The sequence below is a fragment of the Bos javanicus genome, chromosome X (genome assembly GCF_032452875.1).
Source record: "Bos javanicus breed banteng chromosome X, ARS-OSU_banteng_1.0, whole genome shotgun sequence".
Lineage (NCBI taxonomy): Eukaryota > Metazoa > Chordata > Mammalia > Artiodactyla > Bovidae > Bos > Bos javanicus.
This window is the reverse complement of record NC_083897.1, coordinates 98,651,091-98,669,351: the sequence shown is the minus strand read 5'-3', so window position 1 is coordinate 98,669,351 and position 18,261 is coordinate 98,651,091. Positions and strand designations below refer to the sequence as shown.

Sequence of the window (18,261 nt, the reverse complement as noted above, 5' to 3'; positions counted from 1 at the left end):
CCAATACAGTATACTAATGCATATTTATAGAATTTAGAAAGATGGTAACAATAACCCTATATGCAAGACAGCAAAAGAGACACAGATGTATAGAACAGTCGTTTGGATTCTGTGGGAGAGGGTGAGGGTGGGATGATTTGGGAGAATGTCATTGAAATATGTATATTATCATATGTGAAATGAATCGCCAGTCCAGGTTCAATGCATGATACAGGGTGCTCGGGGCTGGTGCACTGGGATGACCCAGAGGGATGTGTTAGGGAGGGAGGTGGGAGAGGGCTTCAGGATGGGGAACACATGTACACCCATGGTGGATTCATGTCAGTGTATGGCAAAACCACTACAATATTGTAAAGCAATTAGCCTCCAATTAAAATAAATTAAAAAAAAAAACAAAAAGCAAATATTAAAAGCATCATAGATCAGTATGAAACAATACTTATTTTTTCAGCAGAAGTGACAATATAATATTTTAATGCAGATACAGATCATTTAGAAGGCAAGGAAACTCACAATCTGTTATCAAAAGTAGTTCAACAGTCCCAGAAAATTTTGTTCTCTTAGCAAAGAGAGAAAACCAAACTCTAGGCCTACACCTGCCTACCTTCTGTAACAAAATCCACTTTCTTAATTAAACATAATCTAATCCCAGCCTGACTTTGTACAAAACTCTTTTCTCAGGGCTTCCTTTTTACAAACCTCTCATAATTTTTTGTATCTATACTTATTTGTCTCATATTTTCATTCCATACAGAAATAACCAGTGTTAGGGGAAAAATCACTTTCTTCCTCTAAACAAAATGCATTTCCATTCCTCATACCATCTTTTCCTGAAAATACACATCCTACTCTCCTTGAATACTGAAATAGTTTTCTTACTATCCCTGTAGCTTTAATTGCACATATTACAATTCTAAACTTGAGGGAGAGGGTGGGATGATTTGGGAGAATGGCATTGAAATACGTATAATATCATAAATGGAACGAGTCGCCAGTCCAGGTTCGATGCACGATACTGGATGCTTGGGGCTGGTGCACTGGGACGACCCAGAGGGATGGTATGGGGAGGGAGGAGGGAGAAGGGTTCAGGATGGGGAACACATGTATACCTGTCATGGATTCATTTCGATATTTGGCAAAACCAATACAATATTGTAAAGTTTAAAAATAAAATTTAAAAAAAGTATAAATAAATAAAAGTCTTAATCTTTAATGAAAACTGACGAGCAAGTGTTTGTATGTTCTGTCATACCAGTTGACAAACCACAAATTTGATAATAGGCATTTTGCTTCCAGCTTCAATATTTTGTTTCTCATAAACCATGGCTCAAGTTCCTTATCTATCATATGAAAATAATAATAATGATAATTAGTTTTGCAATCAATTTATATATGGAAAAGCACTCTACAAAGTCCCTTTCAAATCTAAAGAATGCTTATCTTTCTTTCCCTTTTTCCTTCAATTTGTACTCTACTAATCCTCACTAAAGTGTTAGCTAATGCCAGTCTTGAGGTACAGTCTCTTCTTGTTATATGTTGAAGAATGGAATATTTCCTGCCGTATCAGTAAACAAGGATGCCACAGTCATCAGCCATTGCAGCCCTCCAATGTGAGCTGGTGAGTACTAAGGTAACTCAGGAAGAAGAATATCTGTCATCTAGTAGCCATTAGACTACAATCACTCCCCTTGGTGAGTCATGAGAAACTCAGAATGTGCAAACAGGATACTGGCCCAGATAGCTCAGGTGCATATCAAAGGAATGATTTCAGTGAACCCAGACTCTTGCATCTTCCCATACACAGAAAAGTGCTAAATTGCTAAATTCCTTAACTTGGGTTATCTGGTTTTCCTTAACTAACAGTAACCTTTTGATGTTCAGACTACTTGCCTCTTTTTGAAAAACTTCTATATAGCCTGGCTCCTCTCCTCGCCTCCTCAGATTAGTTCTCCCAGAGATACTCGAAAAGCTGTCTCCCAGGTTTGAAGTCCTAAAAATTCCCACATATAACATAACATAACATTTCCCAAATAAAACATAACTCTCAACTTCTTAGGTTGTGAATACTTTTTAAAGTAACAATCTTGTTTTTAATAACTTATGCAAATAGCTAACATTTATTGCACCATGACTCTTAGCCAGACACTACTATAAGCAAGCACTCATTTCATCTTCCCAAAACCCCTATGAAGTAAGTATTATTATCATCTGTATTTTAAAGACATTCCATGACTCAGAGGGTAGTTGTGTGATGAAATGAGTCCATACGTGTAAGTGCCTGAGTGCATAATAAGCACTTCGTAAATGTTAGCTATAATTAATATCAATTCCCTGGTTTTCCTAATACAAAGAGTGAGGCACAGAGAAGTTTCAATTCCCTTGATAAACTCCAAATTAAGGACTCTGAAGAAAGCCCATCCCTACATCCTGATATTATTCCCTTGAAGGTAAACCCCATCATTGTGGGGCAAGCCGAGCAGTTTCCTTAGGAAACACAAAAAGACCTAAGCCATTCTGCAAGCAGGGTTTTTCACCTTTATTAGCATGTAATGATCCACTGTAATCACATGGTCTTTGCTACTTAACAATGCACTGCTTTCATATTCATTATGTCAATTTAGCCTCACAGTGGACCTGCAAGGTGTCTTTGGGAAGGATGAAGATTTGGTAGATGCTAAAACCCAAAGGGAGAGGGGGGTCTGTCAGGAGAAATTTGTGGCTGATCCTAGACTAGAACTCTCATATCCCACTTGCCTCACCGTTTCTGTGTATCAGGGGAAATCCTGTCCCTGTTGCACTCAGTGTCCCCATCATCTGTAAAACAGAGTGACTGGATCAGACGGTCAACAGGACCCCTGTCCTACACCAATGTTTCCTGGCATGCAGCTTTTCCAATACACTTTGCTTATTCCCTGGACCTCAACGTCTGTCTAGGCTGCTGTTTACTACTCCAAGGAAAGATAGGCAGCATATCTGAGCAACCAGCAGAGGGCACAGGAAGCCTGCCAAAGAGATCTAATCCAAAACAACCCACTGCACAGTAAGAGGTCTCCCACTGGACTCAGAGAAATAGCTGAGAGGAAAAAACTAGAGAATGGCAAAGAGGAAAGATACTCAAGAATTATCCGGTACAGATTCTCTGGATCATATGGAGAAATTGAGACCCATAGAGGGGAAATATCTGTCTTAAGTTCACAAATTCAAGGATATAAATGGCACTAGAAAGAAGCCAGTTTCCTGACTTCAGACACTTTGTTCAGCAGCCTTCACCAGCTGCAGTACTGTTTTGAATTGTTTTCCTGGCTGGATATTGTTCACAATTATTAATAATTTACCAAAATTTAATAATTGCAACAGTTACCACTTTGTGGAAACCTGCAATGTGTCACAAAAGGTGATAGACTGGGTACTCTAGCTTATTTGATTCCCCATAACAAGTCCCCTTATATAGGATGTGTTTTATCCTGTTTCACAGATGAGAAGGAAAATCCCACTCAAGCCCTTGTGACTCCAAAGCCCGTGCTTTTAAAGGACCTACAAAGCATCTCTGTGTCCAGTCCACACAGCCACTTAGTGAGGTGCTTGCTCATCTATGACCCTTTTCCTAGTTACTGGTAACATCAGATATGCAGTCTCCAACTGCAATTATCAGCTAATGGAATCATTAAGTATGTTTGTTTGCTTGTTTGATTGTTGGTCTTAAAACCACTGCAATAAAATTTACTCCTAATAATATTATGCCAATCTTTATATTCTTAAAGCTTACCAAATATGATAAAAATAAAAATAAAATATTTATAAACATATTAATTCCCTTCCAGAAAAAGCAGGCTTATTGCTTTTGTCCTGCTGGGACCCAATTTCTCTCAAAGTATGATTTGAAAGATGACAGGACAGGTTGAGAGCTATCAGGCTAGACTACTCCCATCACCACCACCAAGAAGAATTTTAATTAGCTACCCTTAAAAAACACTTTGCCATAAAATTATCTGGATAAACTACAGAATATCTGCTTACAAAGACATTCTTAAGTCCCAAAGCCAGATAGTCCCTTCTCATACTTATCCAACATTCCTCCTACTACTTTTAGCACATTTCTTTTTGTCCATGCATGAGGGCATGGTGAGTACCTGTTTGTCATCACTCAAGTAAAATCCCTGGAACACTACAGACAACTAGACAAAAGCACCAGACTTGGAGTCAAAAGTGAAAATTTGAATCCAAATTCTGCTACAATCTATGACTCTGGATAAGTCATTAAACCCCTCTCAGCTTGCCTCTTCACTGGTAAAATGAGGATAATCACTCCATCCTCACAAGGTTACTTTAATTAAATGAAAACAATGTAATGTGACTACACCCTGACAGATGTTGGATATAATGAATGCTGGAAGAAGGTTATTGGGCTGTTTTCTACTTACATTCTTCAGGCTGAACAACAGAGTGTTGTTGTCAGAAGACACCTAGAGATTTTCCAGACACCAAGAAAGCGCCTTCCCCTCCACAGGGAAACTGAGGTCCAACAAGATGAAAGGACTTGTCTCAAAGTCATATGGACAACTGAGAACAGAACTGAGACACAAATCCAGGTCTCCTGACACTCAGTCCCAGAGGATTTGCTGGACACTAGTCTCTGAATTCAGCTCCTGTTGGTGGGGAAGGATAGGGTGGCAAAGCCATGGAAATGCCCCACAGCTAAGGAAAATAGGAGACTATGGCTCTCTTGAGCATAATTAAATGACCCTGGTCATTCTGCTGGCATTCCCAGAGCTTCAGTTTTTGTTCAAGGTTGAATTGAGATGTAACTGCAGGCGTTCAGCCCAATGAAGGGACAAAAATTGCCCAGTATTTTTAGGATGAGTCAATTCCCAGGCAACTGACTGGTGGGAACATTCCTTCTGGGACATTCCTGATGGAAGGTAGGGTAATGGGGAAGGCATGAGAGTTTAACTGGCTTCCGGGGTTCTGAATGTTTCAAATGGTGATTTGGAAAGTCAGCTCCCACCTTACCTGAGTACCCAGGACTCCAGTACTGGACTTGCTGGCTTTTCTGTCTGCACCTGCTGTTCTCATATCCAAGTCAGAATCCTGGGGCTGTCCTCCCTGGATGGATGCCCCGGGCCCCTTGCAGGCCTCTGGTTTCTCCATCTCATTGGGCTTCTCTTCTAGCTTCTCCATGACAGCTTTGGTTGTTAACTTGGCACAGGTGCCTGGCTCAGGGGACTGTCCAGCACTGTCATCTTCCTTAAGGATGTTGACCACAGTCTCAATGTCTTCATCAAGTTCCTCTGAGGAGCTCTCCATGGTGAAGACATGGCCATAATGGCAACTGCACCCAGTCTGTGGAGTTGGGTCATCCTGGAGCTCAAAGACAGGTGAGGTGGAGGTTGAGACTAATGCAGCAGCAGTGCAGGGGTCTTCAAGGGCCTGGCCCAAAGTCTTCTTGCCCTCAATGCTCATTTCAAATGTGCATGAGGCTTGTGAGGCCTTTTGGTGACAGTGCTGGCACCTCTCAATGACATTGCCCCACACCATAACCTCAGGGGTCTGGCTGAGTGGGAAGGAGGCCTGGGAGGCAGCACCCTCTATGATGAGGGCTTCACTGCCACCACTGATGAAGTAGGTCTTGTCACGCCGGTGGCTCATCTGCAGCTCTTCCCGGGATAATGCACGCCACTTGCGGGCCATCTCAGCCACATTGCTGAAGAACTTGACAACACTACCAAAAGGCACAGCCTTGTCTCGACGCAGGTGCCTAAGGCTCTCCTCGTAGCCCCTTTCCACATTCCCTTCTAAGGTGGAGGCCTTAATGGCAGACTCAGGATCCTGGATTCTGGAGTCTCCAGCTGATCTACATGGGGCCTCGCAGTCTCCAGGGAATGTGTGTTTCAGGTAGCTCCTGGCCCACCTGCCCCTACCAGACTGCTCAGAGGACTCTTTTTCCCAGTGATCCTCCTCCACATGGATGCCAAAATCATCAAAGGCCAACACTTTCTGGTTCTTGGGCATCAGTCTTTGCACATCTGCAAGGAAGGGCTCCAGGCCCTCATTGTGTCCTGAGTAGGAATAACGAAAAGGCTTTGAGGCCTCCTGGGCCTTTCTCATGTGGTAAATATGTGACACCTCCTGGGGTTCCTGGACCTTACTGCTCCTAAGAGTAGTATTCTTGGAGGCCCCAGTCGAAGGCTTCAACCTTTTGAATGCCTTCATTCGATCTTTTAATGTGACTTTGGGCTTCAACTCTGATGGTCTGGAACTGTCTCCCAGTAAAATCATGGACTGGGGTCTCTTCGCCTGACTGGAGGCCTCTTTTCTACGACTCATAAAATCCCAGATCTTGTTGACTTTGATTTTCTTCTTGTTCTGACCATTCTCCTCCCTGGAGCTCAAATCACCTTGGTCACACTGCTCAGACTTCTCCAGCCCTACCTCCCTGGCCAGGCCTTCTACCTCAGGGTGGCCTGGGAAGACCTGAACCAGGTAACCATTGGGCACCAGATCAGAGAGGAAGGTAGTCCGACAGCTGCTGAGAGTCTCCATGGTCACAGCAGGGGATGGGGCCACAAAGGCAGAGAGGGAGGGTTGGTGAGTTATTTCCAGCTGACAAGGAGAGAGAGATAAAGAGAGGGGGAGAGAGAGAGAGAGAGAGCTAGATTACGCAAAGCCACAAACAAGGTTCTTTGCAGATTTGTCACAATCAAATAAATGATTCATACTTTGTCACCACTGGACCACTAAATTTTTCGGACCTTTGCAAAGCAAAAGTGCATTCATTTGGACCCCACTAATTTAGGATTGGGGAAGATCACAGCTTATCCTGTGTGCCAAAACATCCTTCAATTCTTATTTAAATGCAAATATACTGGAGAAGGACAAAACTTAACAGCTATTATTATCAGATCTTGATAATTGAGTAAATACATTAAAAAGCCAAAAAATAAATTAAAAAAAAGCACAAGTTATCTCAAAAGTCTATCACTTTGATCCTTTCATTTTATAAAGAGGTTCTAGAGATCCAGAGAAGATACTTATCTTGTCTAAACTACAAAACCAAGGGAGCAGCAGGTAAGGATTCAGTCCATTCTTCCCTCTCTCTCATTTGCTCCTCCATGCTCCTGCTTTCACACAGAAAAACAGCAGGAAGTGAGTTCACCAGTCAACCACCCACTAAGCATTGACCCCTTAGCTAAGAGAGGGATACCACTAAGATTATAGACACATACAGCTTCTCATCTGAGATCATATTCTACTGGGAGAGACTTGTAGACATAAACAATTACAATACAGCTTGATAAGTGCTTTAACAGAGGTATCCACAAGGGCAGCAGAAACTTAGAGGGAAAGAGAAAGGGAACAGTAGAGGAGGTGCCTCTTCAAGGAAGCAAAAAGGAGATTAGAAGTCCCAAGAATGTTTCCGAGAACAGCTGGGACTAGAACTAGAAGCTCACCCATGATGAAATCTTTCTCCATTCAATGCTTTTTGCCCCTCTGCCCTGAACAGGCTGGAACAGAATTTGCTAAGAGAGAGGCAAGAAGGCAGGTTAATATTCAGAGGCTGAAAGGAAAGAAAGGAAAAAGAGGAGAAAGTGGGTGGAGCCCAGAGCTTAAAGACAGTTTCTGCCTTTTTGATGGTTGTCCCGGGTGTCAGGTTACTAGCTCATGGTCTCTTTGATCCTCTTCCTCGGGTCTGGTCTGCAGAGTTAACTTCACTTGACCTGAAGTATGTCTTTAATCTGTATCTTTCCTATATTTATGAGCACAGCCTGTGCAGAATCTGTTTGACTCACAAAATGTTCATATGATCAGTGAGATTATCTATTTTGGGAAAATGAGACCAAAAAGAGGAAGGGACTTGAAACAACTGACAAAGGATTAATTTCCAAAACTTACAAGCAGCTCATACAAGTCAATACTAGAAAAACAAACAACCCAATCAAAAAGTGGGAAAAAGGACCTAAACATACATTTCTCCAAAGAAGGCATACAGGTGGCTAACAAACACATGAGAAGATGCTCAACATGGCTCACTATTAGAGAAATGCAAATCAAAACTACAACGGGATATCACCTCACACCAGTAAGAATGGCCATCATCAAAAAGTCTACAAACAATAAATGCTGGATAGGGTTTGGAGAAAAGGGAACCCTGTTGCACTGTTGGTGGGAATGCAAATTGATACAGCCGCTATGGAAAACAGTATGGATATTCCTTTAAAAACTAGGAATAAAACCACCATATGACCCAGAAATCCCACTGCTGGGCATATATTCTGAGGAAACCAAAATTGAAGACACATGCACTCCAATGTTCATTACAGCATTATTTACAATAGCTAAAACATGGAAGCACCCTAGATGTCCATTGACAGATGAATGGATAAAGAAGCTGTGGTACATGTGTACAATGGAATATTACTCAGTCATAAAAAGGGACCCATTTGAGTCAGTTCTAATGAAGTGGATGAACTTAGAGACTATTATACAGAGTGAAGTAAGTCATAAAGAGAAAAACAAATATCATATACTAACACATATATATGGAATCTAGAAAGATGGTACTGATGAAAGTATTTGCAGGGAAGCAATGGAGACACAGACACAGAGAACAGATAAATGAACATGGAAGTGGGGAGGAAGGAAAAGGTAGATGTGTGGAGACAGTAACATGGACATTTACATTACCATATGTAAAATAGATAGAGAATGAGAATTTGCTGTATGAATCAGGGAACTCAAACTGGGGCTCTGTAACAACCTAGAGGGATAGGATGGGCAGGGGGATGGGAGGGAGCTTCAAGAGGGAGGGGACATAGGTGTACCTATGGCTGATTCATGTAGCTGTTTGGCAGAAATCAACACAATTCTGTAAAGCAATTACCCTTCAATGAATAAAATAAACAAATTAAAAATTTAAAAAAAAAAAAAAAGAGGAAGAGACTTGACCTAGGTCATATGCCAAGCCAGTGGCGGGCCAAGAATAGAAGCCTAGTCCTCCAGGCCAGGAAGTTTCTTTACCTCAGTCCCACATTTCTACCCTCATCCAGGAATTCTGTTTCTTCAAGTAGGCTTTCTGTACAACTCAAGAAAATAACAATAGCTAACATTTATAAGTATGAGGCACTACATTAAAATGTAGTTATATTTTATTAAAATAAAAATATTTATTTTATAAATAAATAAATATTTATTTACATTATATTTTATAATGTTATTATAGGGGACTGGAAGGCAAAAGTAGGAAGTCAAGAAACACCTGGAGTAACAGGTAAATTTGGCCTTGGAATACAGAATGAAGCAGGGCAAAGACTAAGAGAGTTTTGCCAAGAAAATGCACTGGTCATAGCAAACATCCTCTTCCAACAACACAAGAGAAGACTCTACACATGGACATCACCAGATGGTCAACACTGAAACCAGATTGATTATATTCTTTGCAGCCAAAGATGGAGAAGCTCCATACAGTCAATAAAACAAGATCAGGAGCTCACTGTGGCTCAGATCATGAACTCCTTATTGTCAAATTCAGACTTAAATTGAAGAAAGTAGGGAAAACCACTAGACCATTCAGGCATGACCTAAATCAAATCCCTTATGATTATACAGTGGAAGTGAGAAATAGATTTAAGGGCCTAGATATGATAGATAGAGTGCCTGATGAACTATGGACGGAGGTCTGTGACATTGTACAGGAGACAGGGATCAAGACCATCCCCATGGAAAAGAATGCAAAAAAGCAAAATGGCTGTCTGGGGAGGCCTTACAAATAGCTGTGAAAAGAGAAGCAAAAAGCAAAGGAGAAAAGGAAAGATATAAGCATCTGAATGCAGAGTTCCAAAGAATAGCAAGAAGAGATAAGAAAGCCTTCCTCAGTGATCAATGCAAAGAAATAGAGGAAATCAACAGAGTGGGAAAGACTAGAGATCTCTTCAAGAAAATTAGAGATACCAAGGGAACATTTCATGCAAAGATGGGCTTGATAAAGGACAGAAATGGTATGGACCTAACAGAAGCAGAAGATATTAAGAAGAGGTGGAAAGAATACACAGAAGAACTGTACAAAAAAGATCTTCACGACCCAGATAATCACGATGGTGTGATCACTCACCTAGAGCCAGAGATCCTGGAATGTGAAGTCAAGTGGGCCTTAGAAAGCATCACTATGAACAAAGCTAGTGGAAGTGATGGAATTACAGTTGCTGCTGCTGCTGCTGCTGCTAAGTCACTTCAGTCGTGTCTGACTCTCAGCTACCCCATGGACTGCAGCCCACCAGGCTCCTCCATCCATGGGATTTTCCTGGCAAGAGTACTGGAGTGGGGTGCCATTGCCTTCTGGAATTACAGTTGAGCTATTTCAAATCCTGAAAGATGATGCTGTGAAAGTGCTGCACTCAATATGCCAGCAAATTTGGAAAACTCAGCAGTGGCCACAGGACTGGAAAAGGTCAGTTTTCATTCCAATCCCAAAGAAAGGCAATGCCAAAGAATGCTCAAACTACCGCACAATTGCACCCATCTCACACGCTAGTAAAGTAATGCTCCAAATTCTCCAAGCCAAGCTTCAGCAATACATGAACCATGAACTTCCAGATGTTCAAGCTGGTTTTAGAAAAGGCAGAGGAACCAGACCAAATTGCCAACATCTGCTGGATCATGGAAAAAGCAAGAGAGTTCCAGAAAAACATATATTTCTGCTTTATTGAGTATGCCAAAGCCTTTGACTGTGTGGATCACAATAAACTGTGGAAAACTCTGAAAGAGATGGGAATACCAGACCCCCTGACCTGCCTCTTGAGAAACCTGTATGCAGATCAGGAAGCAACAGTTAGAATTGGACATGGAACAACAGACTGATTTCAAATAGGAAAAGGAGTACGTCAAGGCTGTATATTGTCACCCCGTTTATTTAACTTGTATGCAGAGTACATCATGAGAAATGCTGGGCTGGAAGAAGCACAAGGTGGAATCAAGATTGCCGGGAGAAATATCAGTAACCTCAGATATGCAGATGACACCACCCTTATGACAGAAAGTGAAGAGGAACTAAAAAGCCTCTTGATGAAAGTGAAAGTGGAGAGTGAAAAAGTTGGCTTAAAACTCAACATTCAGAAAACTAAGGTCATGACATCCAATCTGGTCACTTCATGGTAAATAGAAGAGTAACGATGGAAACAGTGAGAGGCTTTTTTTTGGGGGTGGGGTGGGGGGCGGGTGCTCCAAATTCACCGCATATGGTAATTTCAGCTATGAATTTAAAAGATGCTTACTCCTTGGAAGGAAAGTTATGACCAACCTAGATAGCATATTGAAAAGTAGAGACATTAATTTGCCAACAAAGATCTGTCTAGTCAAATCTATGGTTTTCCCAGTAGTCATGTATGAATGTGAGAGTTGGACCATAACAAAAGCTGAGTGTTGAAGAATTGATGCTTTTGAATTGTGGTGTTGGAGTAGACTCTTGAGAGTCCCTTGGATTGCAAGAAGATCAAGCCAATCAATCCTAAAGGAAATCAGTCCTGAATATTCATTGGAAAGCCTGATGCTGAAGCTGAAACTCCAATACTTTGGCCACCTGATGCAAAGAACTAGCTCATTGGAAAAGATCTTGGTGCTGGGAAAGATTGAAGGCAGGAGGAGAAGGTGACAACAGAGGCTGAGATCATCGGATGGCATCACCATCTCAATGGACATAAGTTTGAGCAAGCTCCAGGAATTAGTGGTGGACAGGGAAGCCTGGCATGCTAAAGTCCATGGGATTACAAAGAGCTGGACAAGCATGTGTGACTGAACTGAAATGAACTAACTAAAATTGAAGTTGAGAAACCCTGTAGAGGGAGCTCATGCCCTATTACTCATAATTGAATACCCCCAAACAGGAAAAGATGTACCTTTTATGTCCAATAGGAAAAAGTTTGCTATACTACTACAGTTTGCTATATACTATATACTACAAAAGGAAGGAAAATTTTCTTCTTGCCCAGCAATAAGCCCAGTCAATGAAAAATACCACAGCTCAGCTAATGAGAAATCTTCACCATCCTGAACTCTTACTTTCCTCCAATAAACCTTCGTTTAGAACAAGCCCTCCCAATTGCCTATTTGTTCTATAAAAGCAAGCTTTGTTTTTTGGATTTACTTATGGTCTACTATAAGTTGTATTTCCTTAGTTCCAATTTCTCTGGCTATTTCCAAATAAATTCATTTAACTGAAGAGATAACTGTATGTTTTATTTTTAAATTTGACAGTTATAATGTCAGAAGTGGGGATGGAAGGAAGCAACTTCTGTACTTGTGCAAGGTACCTGCACTGAGCTCTTGTGCTCATGACTTCCCTGATTTGTCACCCTCTTCTGGTTTGATGAGTCTCTCAGATCCTGGGCCCATTCTCTTTGCATTTTGAGTTCTCCAGTTTAATTCAGTACCATGAAATGCTTTATCCTTTGTGGTTCAAGGCTCTGTCCCTGCTGTCAATGCTTTATCATAGAGAAGTAATCAATTATTTCCCTTTTGGAAGTGTGCTAACACTTTGGTGCAGCTCCTCTTGGAATGGAATTGGCCTAGCTAGCAATTTTCCTTTGTTCTTGGAAAAATCCTGAGAAATAGAATCCCAGTCATCTAAATGCTCTAAGGGCAGCCTTCCTTCAGGGACATTTAAGAACTATGAGCCCTACATATACACACTTTTAAATAAATGGGCCAACATGAACAAAACTAATCTAGAACTGCAGTGGCCATTATAATGAACTTTTAATTTTCAAGCTTATTTTTCTCAGAACTAAATTATAAAGTCATAGTTCTAAGATAAGGTAATTTAATTTCACCTTTATTTTACTTGGCACCTGGAGTCTTCCAATTATATTCACAATTCTACAATCACTTCTTTGCAAAATACAATTTCTAAATTAATTGATATGAACAAACAATTGAAATAAGACAAAATGGCTTCTGAGGTTTACTTTTCCCCTCACCCATTTTCTTCATGTGGGTAGACATTCTTGTGCACCTATCCTGCCCCCAGTGCCATCTTCTTCTCCTCCTTTTTGAAAACCTGCTCCTTTAAAATCAGGCACTCTGAAGATTTAAATACTAAAGACTTAATTACTGTTTCTAAGTTAACTGGGGCAAAAAAAAGATTAGAAGGAAAAACGTAAGTATCTATCAACCTAGATTTTTTTTATAACAGATAAATATATTCTAAAAGGCCCAAGAGAAAACCTGCTTTCTGTTTCTGTCTTTGTAAGTTACCCGTCCTGTTCAATGGGAAGAAACTTTGTTTTAAATAAGTATACCTTAGGGGTCACTTTTGAACAAGAGGATTTCAAACCTCTCAAGAGACAATGGAATGCATTCTTTGATTATTATGAAGGAGTTTCTGAAAGACAGATTTGCTCTAAAACAGCTTTAAGAAGACTCATACCTACAGCAAATAACCTGAACCTAGATCATCTGCCAGAAACACAACTTGGATCCATCCATTCTTTTGACTTTTGGGTTATTGCACCTGATACATAACTAAAATTTAAAATAAAACTATAAGATCTCTGTTTGCATCTGTATATATGCTCATGTGTGTCTAAACACATGTGTATATATGTGTGACTTTTTTTTTCTCTTCTAGCTCTGTATGGCATTGTTAAAATTAATTTGCAAAAGAGCTCTATTTAATTGGCATAAAACAAACAAGTACTCATATAAATTAAAGAAATATAAAAAAACTAAACCAAATGATTTTCAAGTTCACATAATCTAGGGTGCATGCATGTGTAGTCGCTTCAGTCATGTCCAACTCTTTGTGACTGCATGGACGGTAGCCCACCAGGCTCTTCTGTCCAAGGGGTTCTCCAGTTAGGAATACTGGAGTGGGTTGCCCTGCCTTCCTCCAGGAGATCTTCCTGACTCAAGGATCGAACCCGCATCTTCTGCAACTCCTGCATTGCAGGCGGATTCTTTACCTACTGAGTCACCTGGGAAGCCCATGATCTAGGGTAAATTTTTAGTAAATAAAAGCCAGCTTAAAGTTGGTGGTTTAATTGAAACAGGTGTGTCTTTGGAGTTAGCACTGAAAACTTTCACTCTACCTGGGTTGATTGGTCAGATAAATTCATGTTATCTCTGTCACAAAATTTCTTAGGAAGTAAACAACTTGATATGATGAAATTACCATAAGCAATCTTAACATAGTGGTTGAAAACAAATAAATTAAATGTATATAAATGAGTTTAATGTTTCTAAGTGAACGTTTAAAATAGCTTCCCAAAGTCTTTTTGGTAACCTGAAACTTTACAGTTTTGCTAAGTTATATTAAACTATAGGACTATAGGTAGTCATCAAATATCTAGATCATTTCCAAATAAAATATTGAAACATTACTAAGAATATGTTCATCCACTTTTGTTTTCCTTTACAAAAGAACCAAAGATATTTGGGTCTCTTAGTAGACATTCCATATTGAAAAATGTGCAACAAGGAAAATACACTTTTAGGAATCATGAAATGTATTCATAAATTTGCCAGTAAAAGACCATTCACAATTGTTTAAGGCTACTAGAAATAATAAGGGGAAAGAAAGTAATTTTGTCCTAAAGTGAAGCTAATTGTTTTAGTATAGGAAAACATAAAAGACAGAACAAAAGTTGAATGGAAATGGAAATAGTAAGTTGCACAAGGGTGATGGAAAGGAATCTTTGAAACCTGAGTTTTATGTGTTTTCATACTGGTTAAGATTAAAATAAGTTTGTTTTTAAGTGACTTTAATGTCAAAAATACACTGTAAAATTGGGATTTGGTTTTTCTCTCTGTAAGGACAAGGTATTAGTCAAAACTATGGTTTTTCCAGTAGTCCTGTACAGATGTAAGAATTGGACTATAAAGAAGGCTGAGTGGCAAAGAACTGATACTTTCAAAATGTGGTGCTAGAGAAGGCTCTTGAGAGTCACTTGGATATCAAGGAGATCAAACCAGTCAATTGTAAAGGAAATCAACCCTGAATATTCATTGAAAGGACTGATGGTGAAGCTGAAGCTCCAATAACTTGGCCACCTGATGCAAAGAGCCGACTCATTGGAAAATATCCTAATGCTGGGAAAGATTGAGGGGAGGACAAGGGGGTGAAAGAGAATGAAACAGGTGTATGGCATCATTGATTCATTCATCATTGACTCATGGACATGAGTTGGGGCAAACTCCTGGACATAGTGAAGAACAAAGAGCCTGGCATGCTGCAGTCCATGGGGTTACAAAGAGTCAAACACAATTGAGCAACTGAGCAACAACAAATTATTGGACTATTGATCTGCTCCTGATAAGAGCTTGTGAAAGTTTTTTCTTTTTCTTCAAGTAATCTTCTTAGAAAATAAAGATGTGTGTTTTATCAAAATTATTTCCTATGCTTCACGTTATCTTAATCAAGTCTTTGATTACTTAAGATTGAATCTTCTCACCTTTTAAAAAAGCTAAACATTGCTTCAGTTCAGTTCAGTTTAGTCACTCAGTCGTGTCCAACTCTTCGCGACCCCATGAATTCCAGCACACCTGGCCTCCCTGTCCATCATCAACTCCCGGAGTTCACTCAAACTCATGTCCATCGAGTCAATAATGCCATCCACCCATCTCATCCTCTGTCGTCCTTCTCTTCCTGCCCCCAACCCCTCCCAGCATCAGAGTCTTTTCCAATGAGTCAACTCTTCACATGAGGTGGCCAAAGTACTGGAGTTTCAGCTTTAGCATCAGTCCTTCCAAAGAACACCCAGGACTGATCTCCTTTAGAATGGACTGGTTGGATCTCCTTGCAGTCCAAGGGACTCTCAAGAGTCTTCTCCAACACCACAATTTAAAAGCATCAGTTCTTCGGTGCTCAGTGTTCTTCACAGTCCAACTCTCATATTCATACATGACCACTGGAAAAACCATAGCCTTGACTAGACAGACCTTTGTTGGCAAAGTAATGTCTCTGCTTTTGAATATGCTATCTAGGTTGGTCATAAGTTTCCTTCCAAGGAGTAAGTGTCTTTTAATTTCATGGCTGCAGTCACCATCTGCAGTGATTTTGGAGCCCCCAAAAATAAAGTCTGACACTGTTTCCACTGTTTCCCCATCTATTTCCCATGAAGTGATGGGACCAGATACCATGATCTTCGTTTTCTGAATGTTGAGCTTTAAGCCAACTTTTTCACTCTCCACTTTCACTTTCATCAAGAGGCTTTTTAGTTCCTCTTCACTTTCTGCCATAAGGATGGTGTCATCTGCATATCTGAGGTTATTGCTATTTCTCCCGGCAATCTTGATTCCAGCTTGTGCTTCTTCAAGTCCAGCGTTTCTCATGATGTACTCTGCATATAAGTTTAGTACAAGTGTTCTAATATGAAATGGTACTTAATACACGTGTTCTATATATAATGTTACCAGCCATAATTTTAACAGGTATATCACAGAAATAAGCAGATGCCTTGTCAATTTCATTATAATGAACTTTCATCAAATCTTTTGTAATGAGCATTTTCAGGTCTTTTTGACATTTATAGACAGTTATTGCTTCACTGTGATGCTTTTTCAAGTGTTTCACCATCAGAAAAATTCACAGAAAGGACTCTGGTTGTCAGGAAGCATTTAACAAGAGGCTTCCTGTGTGCTGTTTTGGATCTGTCAGGAATTCTCTGTTCCTTATTAATTCCTGAATATTCAGGAATTTAAGAGGAGAGGCAAGCCTCTCCTGGGGGTTGAGGAATCCAGGCATTTCCTTCATTAGTTTTTCTATACAGTGATAGGTACCCTCCTCCTTCTTGTGCACCATATGGTAAAAGTGATTGTTTACAACTCTCTCTCTTTAATATGGGTCTCCTATTTTTGTAAGTCTGGCATTTTAACATTTATCTTTGCTGATAATAACTACAGTATATATGCCCCACCATGTTGATTAAAACACCTTTGCTCCATCAGAGCTCTGGTCCCCGTGTCTTGCTTTCTCTCTCTCTCTCTCCCTCTTTCTCTTTTTCAGGCTGATCCCCTGGAGCGCAGAGGCTCTCTGAGTTCACTTTCCTGTCCGGACTTCTAAGACCCTGTCGAGAAGGCGCTCTGCAACTTCACCCCATCGAAAGGGGGCCTAAGGCCTTCGTGAACAGAGCAAGCCCCGTGCAGGGGCTTTATTGGCTTTGTCAGCCTCTTTCTCTCTCCTTTACATTCTCATTGCTCGACTCCGGAACACCAGGTTCCGGTCCATTGAAGGACCTCAACGATTTTTGATGTCTTCAAGAACATAATACTAAACGAGGCAATAATTTATAAAATTCAAATAGAAAATCAATTGTTTTAATGTTTTGTTTCCAGGTATCAGATCATATCAGTTGCTCAGTCATGTCCGACTATTTGCGACCCCATGAATCGCAGGACACCAGGCCTCCCTGTCCATCACCAACTCCCAGAGTTCACCCAGACTCACGTCCATTGAGGCAGTGATGCCATCCAGCCATCTCATCCTCCGTCATCCCCTTCTCCTCCTGCCCCCAATCCCTCCCAGTATCAGAGTCTTTTCCAATGAGTCAACTCTTCGCATGAGGTAGCAAAAGTACTGGAGTTTCAGCTTTAGCATCATTCCTTCCAAAGAAATCCCAGGGCTGATCTCCTTCAGAATGGATTGGTTGGATCTCCTTGCAGTCCAAGGGACTCTCAAGAGTCTTCTCCAACACCACAGTTCAAAAGCATCAATTCTTTGGCACTCAGACTTCTTCACAGTCCAACTCTCACATCCATACATGACCACAGGAAAAACCATAGCCTTGGCTAGACAGATCTTCGTTGGCAAAGTAATGTCTCTGCTTTTGAATATGCTGTTTAGGTTGGTCATAACTTTCCTTCCAAGGAGTAAGCGTCTTTTAATTTCATGGCTGCAGTCACCATCTGCAGTGATTTCTGAGCCCTGAAGGACCCCTTCTCTTCTACTTTAAGTTAAAGCAATTGGCAAATTGTATCTTTGCAACAAAGGTTGTAGCATTTATCATTTTTCTTCTTACTTGATCCTTAAAGGTTCTTAAACTCTTATTAAATATTCTTGTTTTTCATGCCAATGTGTAAGTTTAATAGGAGTATGTTCTCCATGTGACAGGATGTCTAATGCACCTGACTGCTTCTTCTTTTGATTCACAGCTAGTAAAATGGGAATATACTTCAATATTGTAAAGGCTTACTTGTTTTTATCGAAATTATCCATGCTTTAGTAAAGCAATCTTTTCATACCATGTTCCCAGGAAATGAAGACTCAACACCATTCTG

General features: G+C 40.4%; 1 protein-coding gene across 6 annotated transcripts in view; it reads right to left on the bottom strand.

Annotated features, from left to right (window-relative positions):
* Window positions 1-18,261, bottom strand: part of ARHGEF9 (Cdc42 guanine nucleotide exchange factor 9) — a 426,609-nt gene that overhangs the window by 342,563 nt on the left and 65,785 nt on the right. For 4 of the 6 annotated variants that reach the window (XM_061410326.1, XM_061410329.1, XM_061410328.1 and 1 more), the window contains exon 2: window positions 5,011-6,600. The exons of 1 other annotated variant lie outside the window; for it this stretch is intronic. In XM_061410326.1, coding sequence (XP_061266310.1) covers window positions 5,011-6,540 — 1,530 coding nt within the window. In that variant the 5' untranslated portion in view covers window positions 6,541-6,600. Of the gene's footprint in view, window positions 1-5,010; window positions 7,119-18,261 lie in introns of all 6 variants that reach the window. One more of the 6 variants, XM_061410327.1, reaches the window with a different exon arrangement.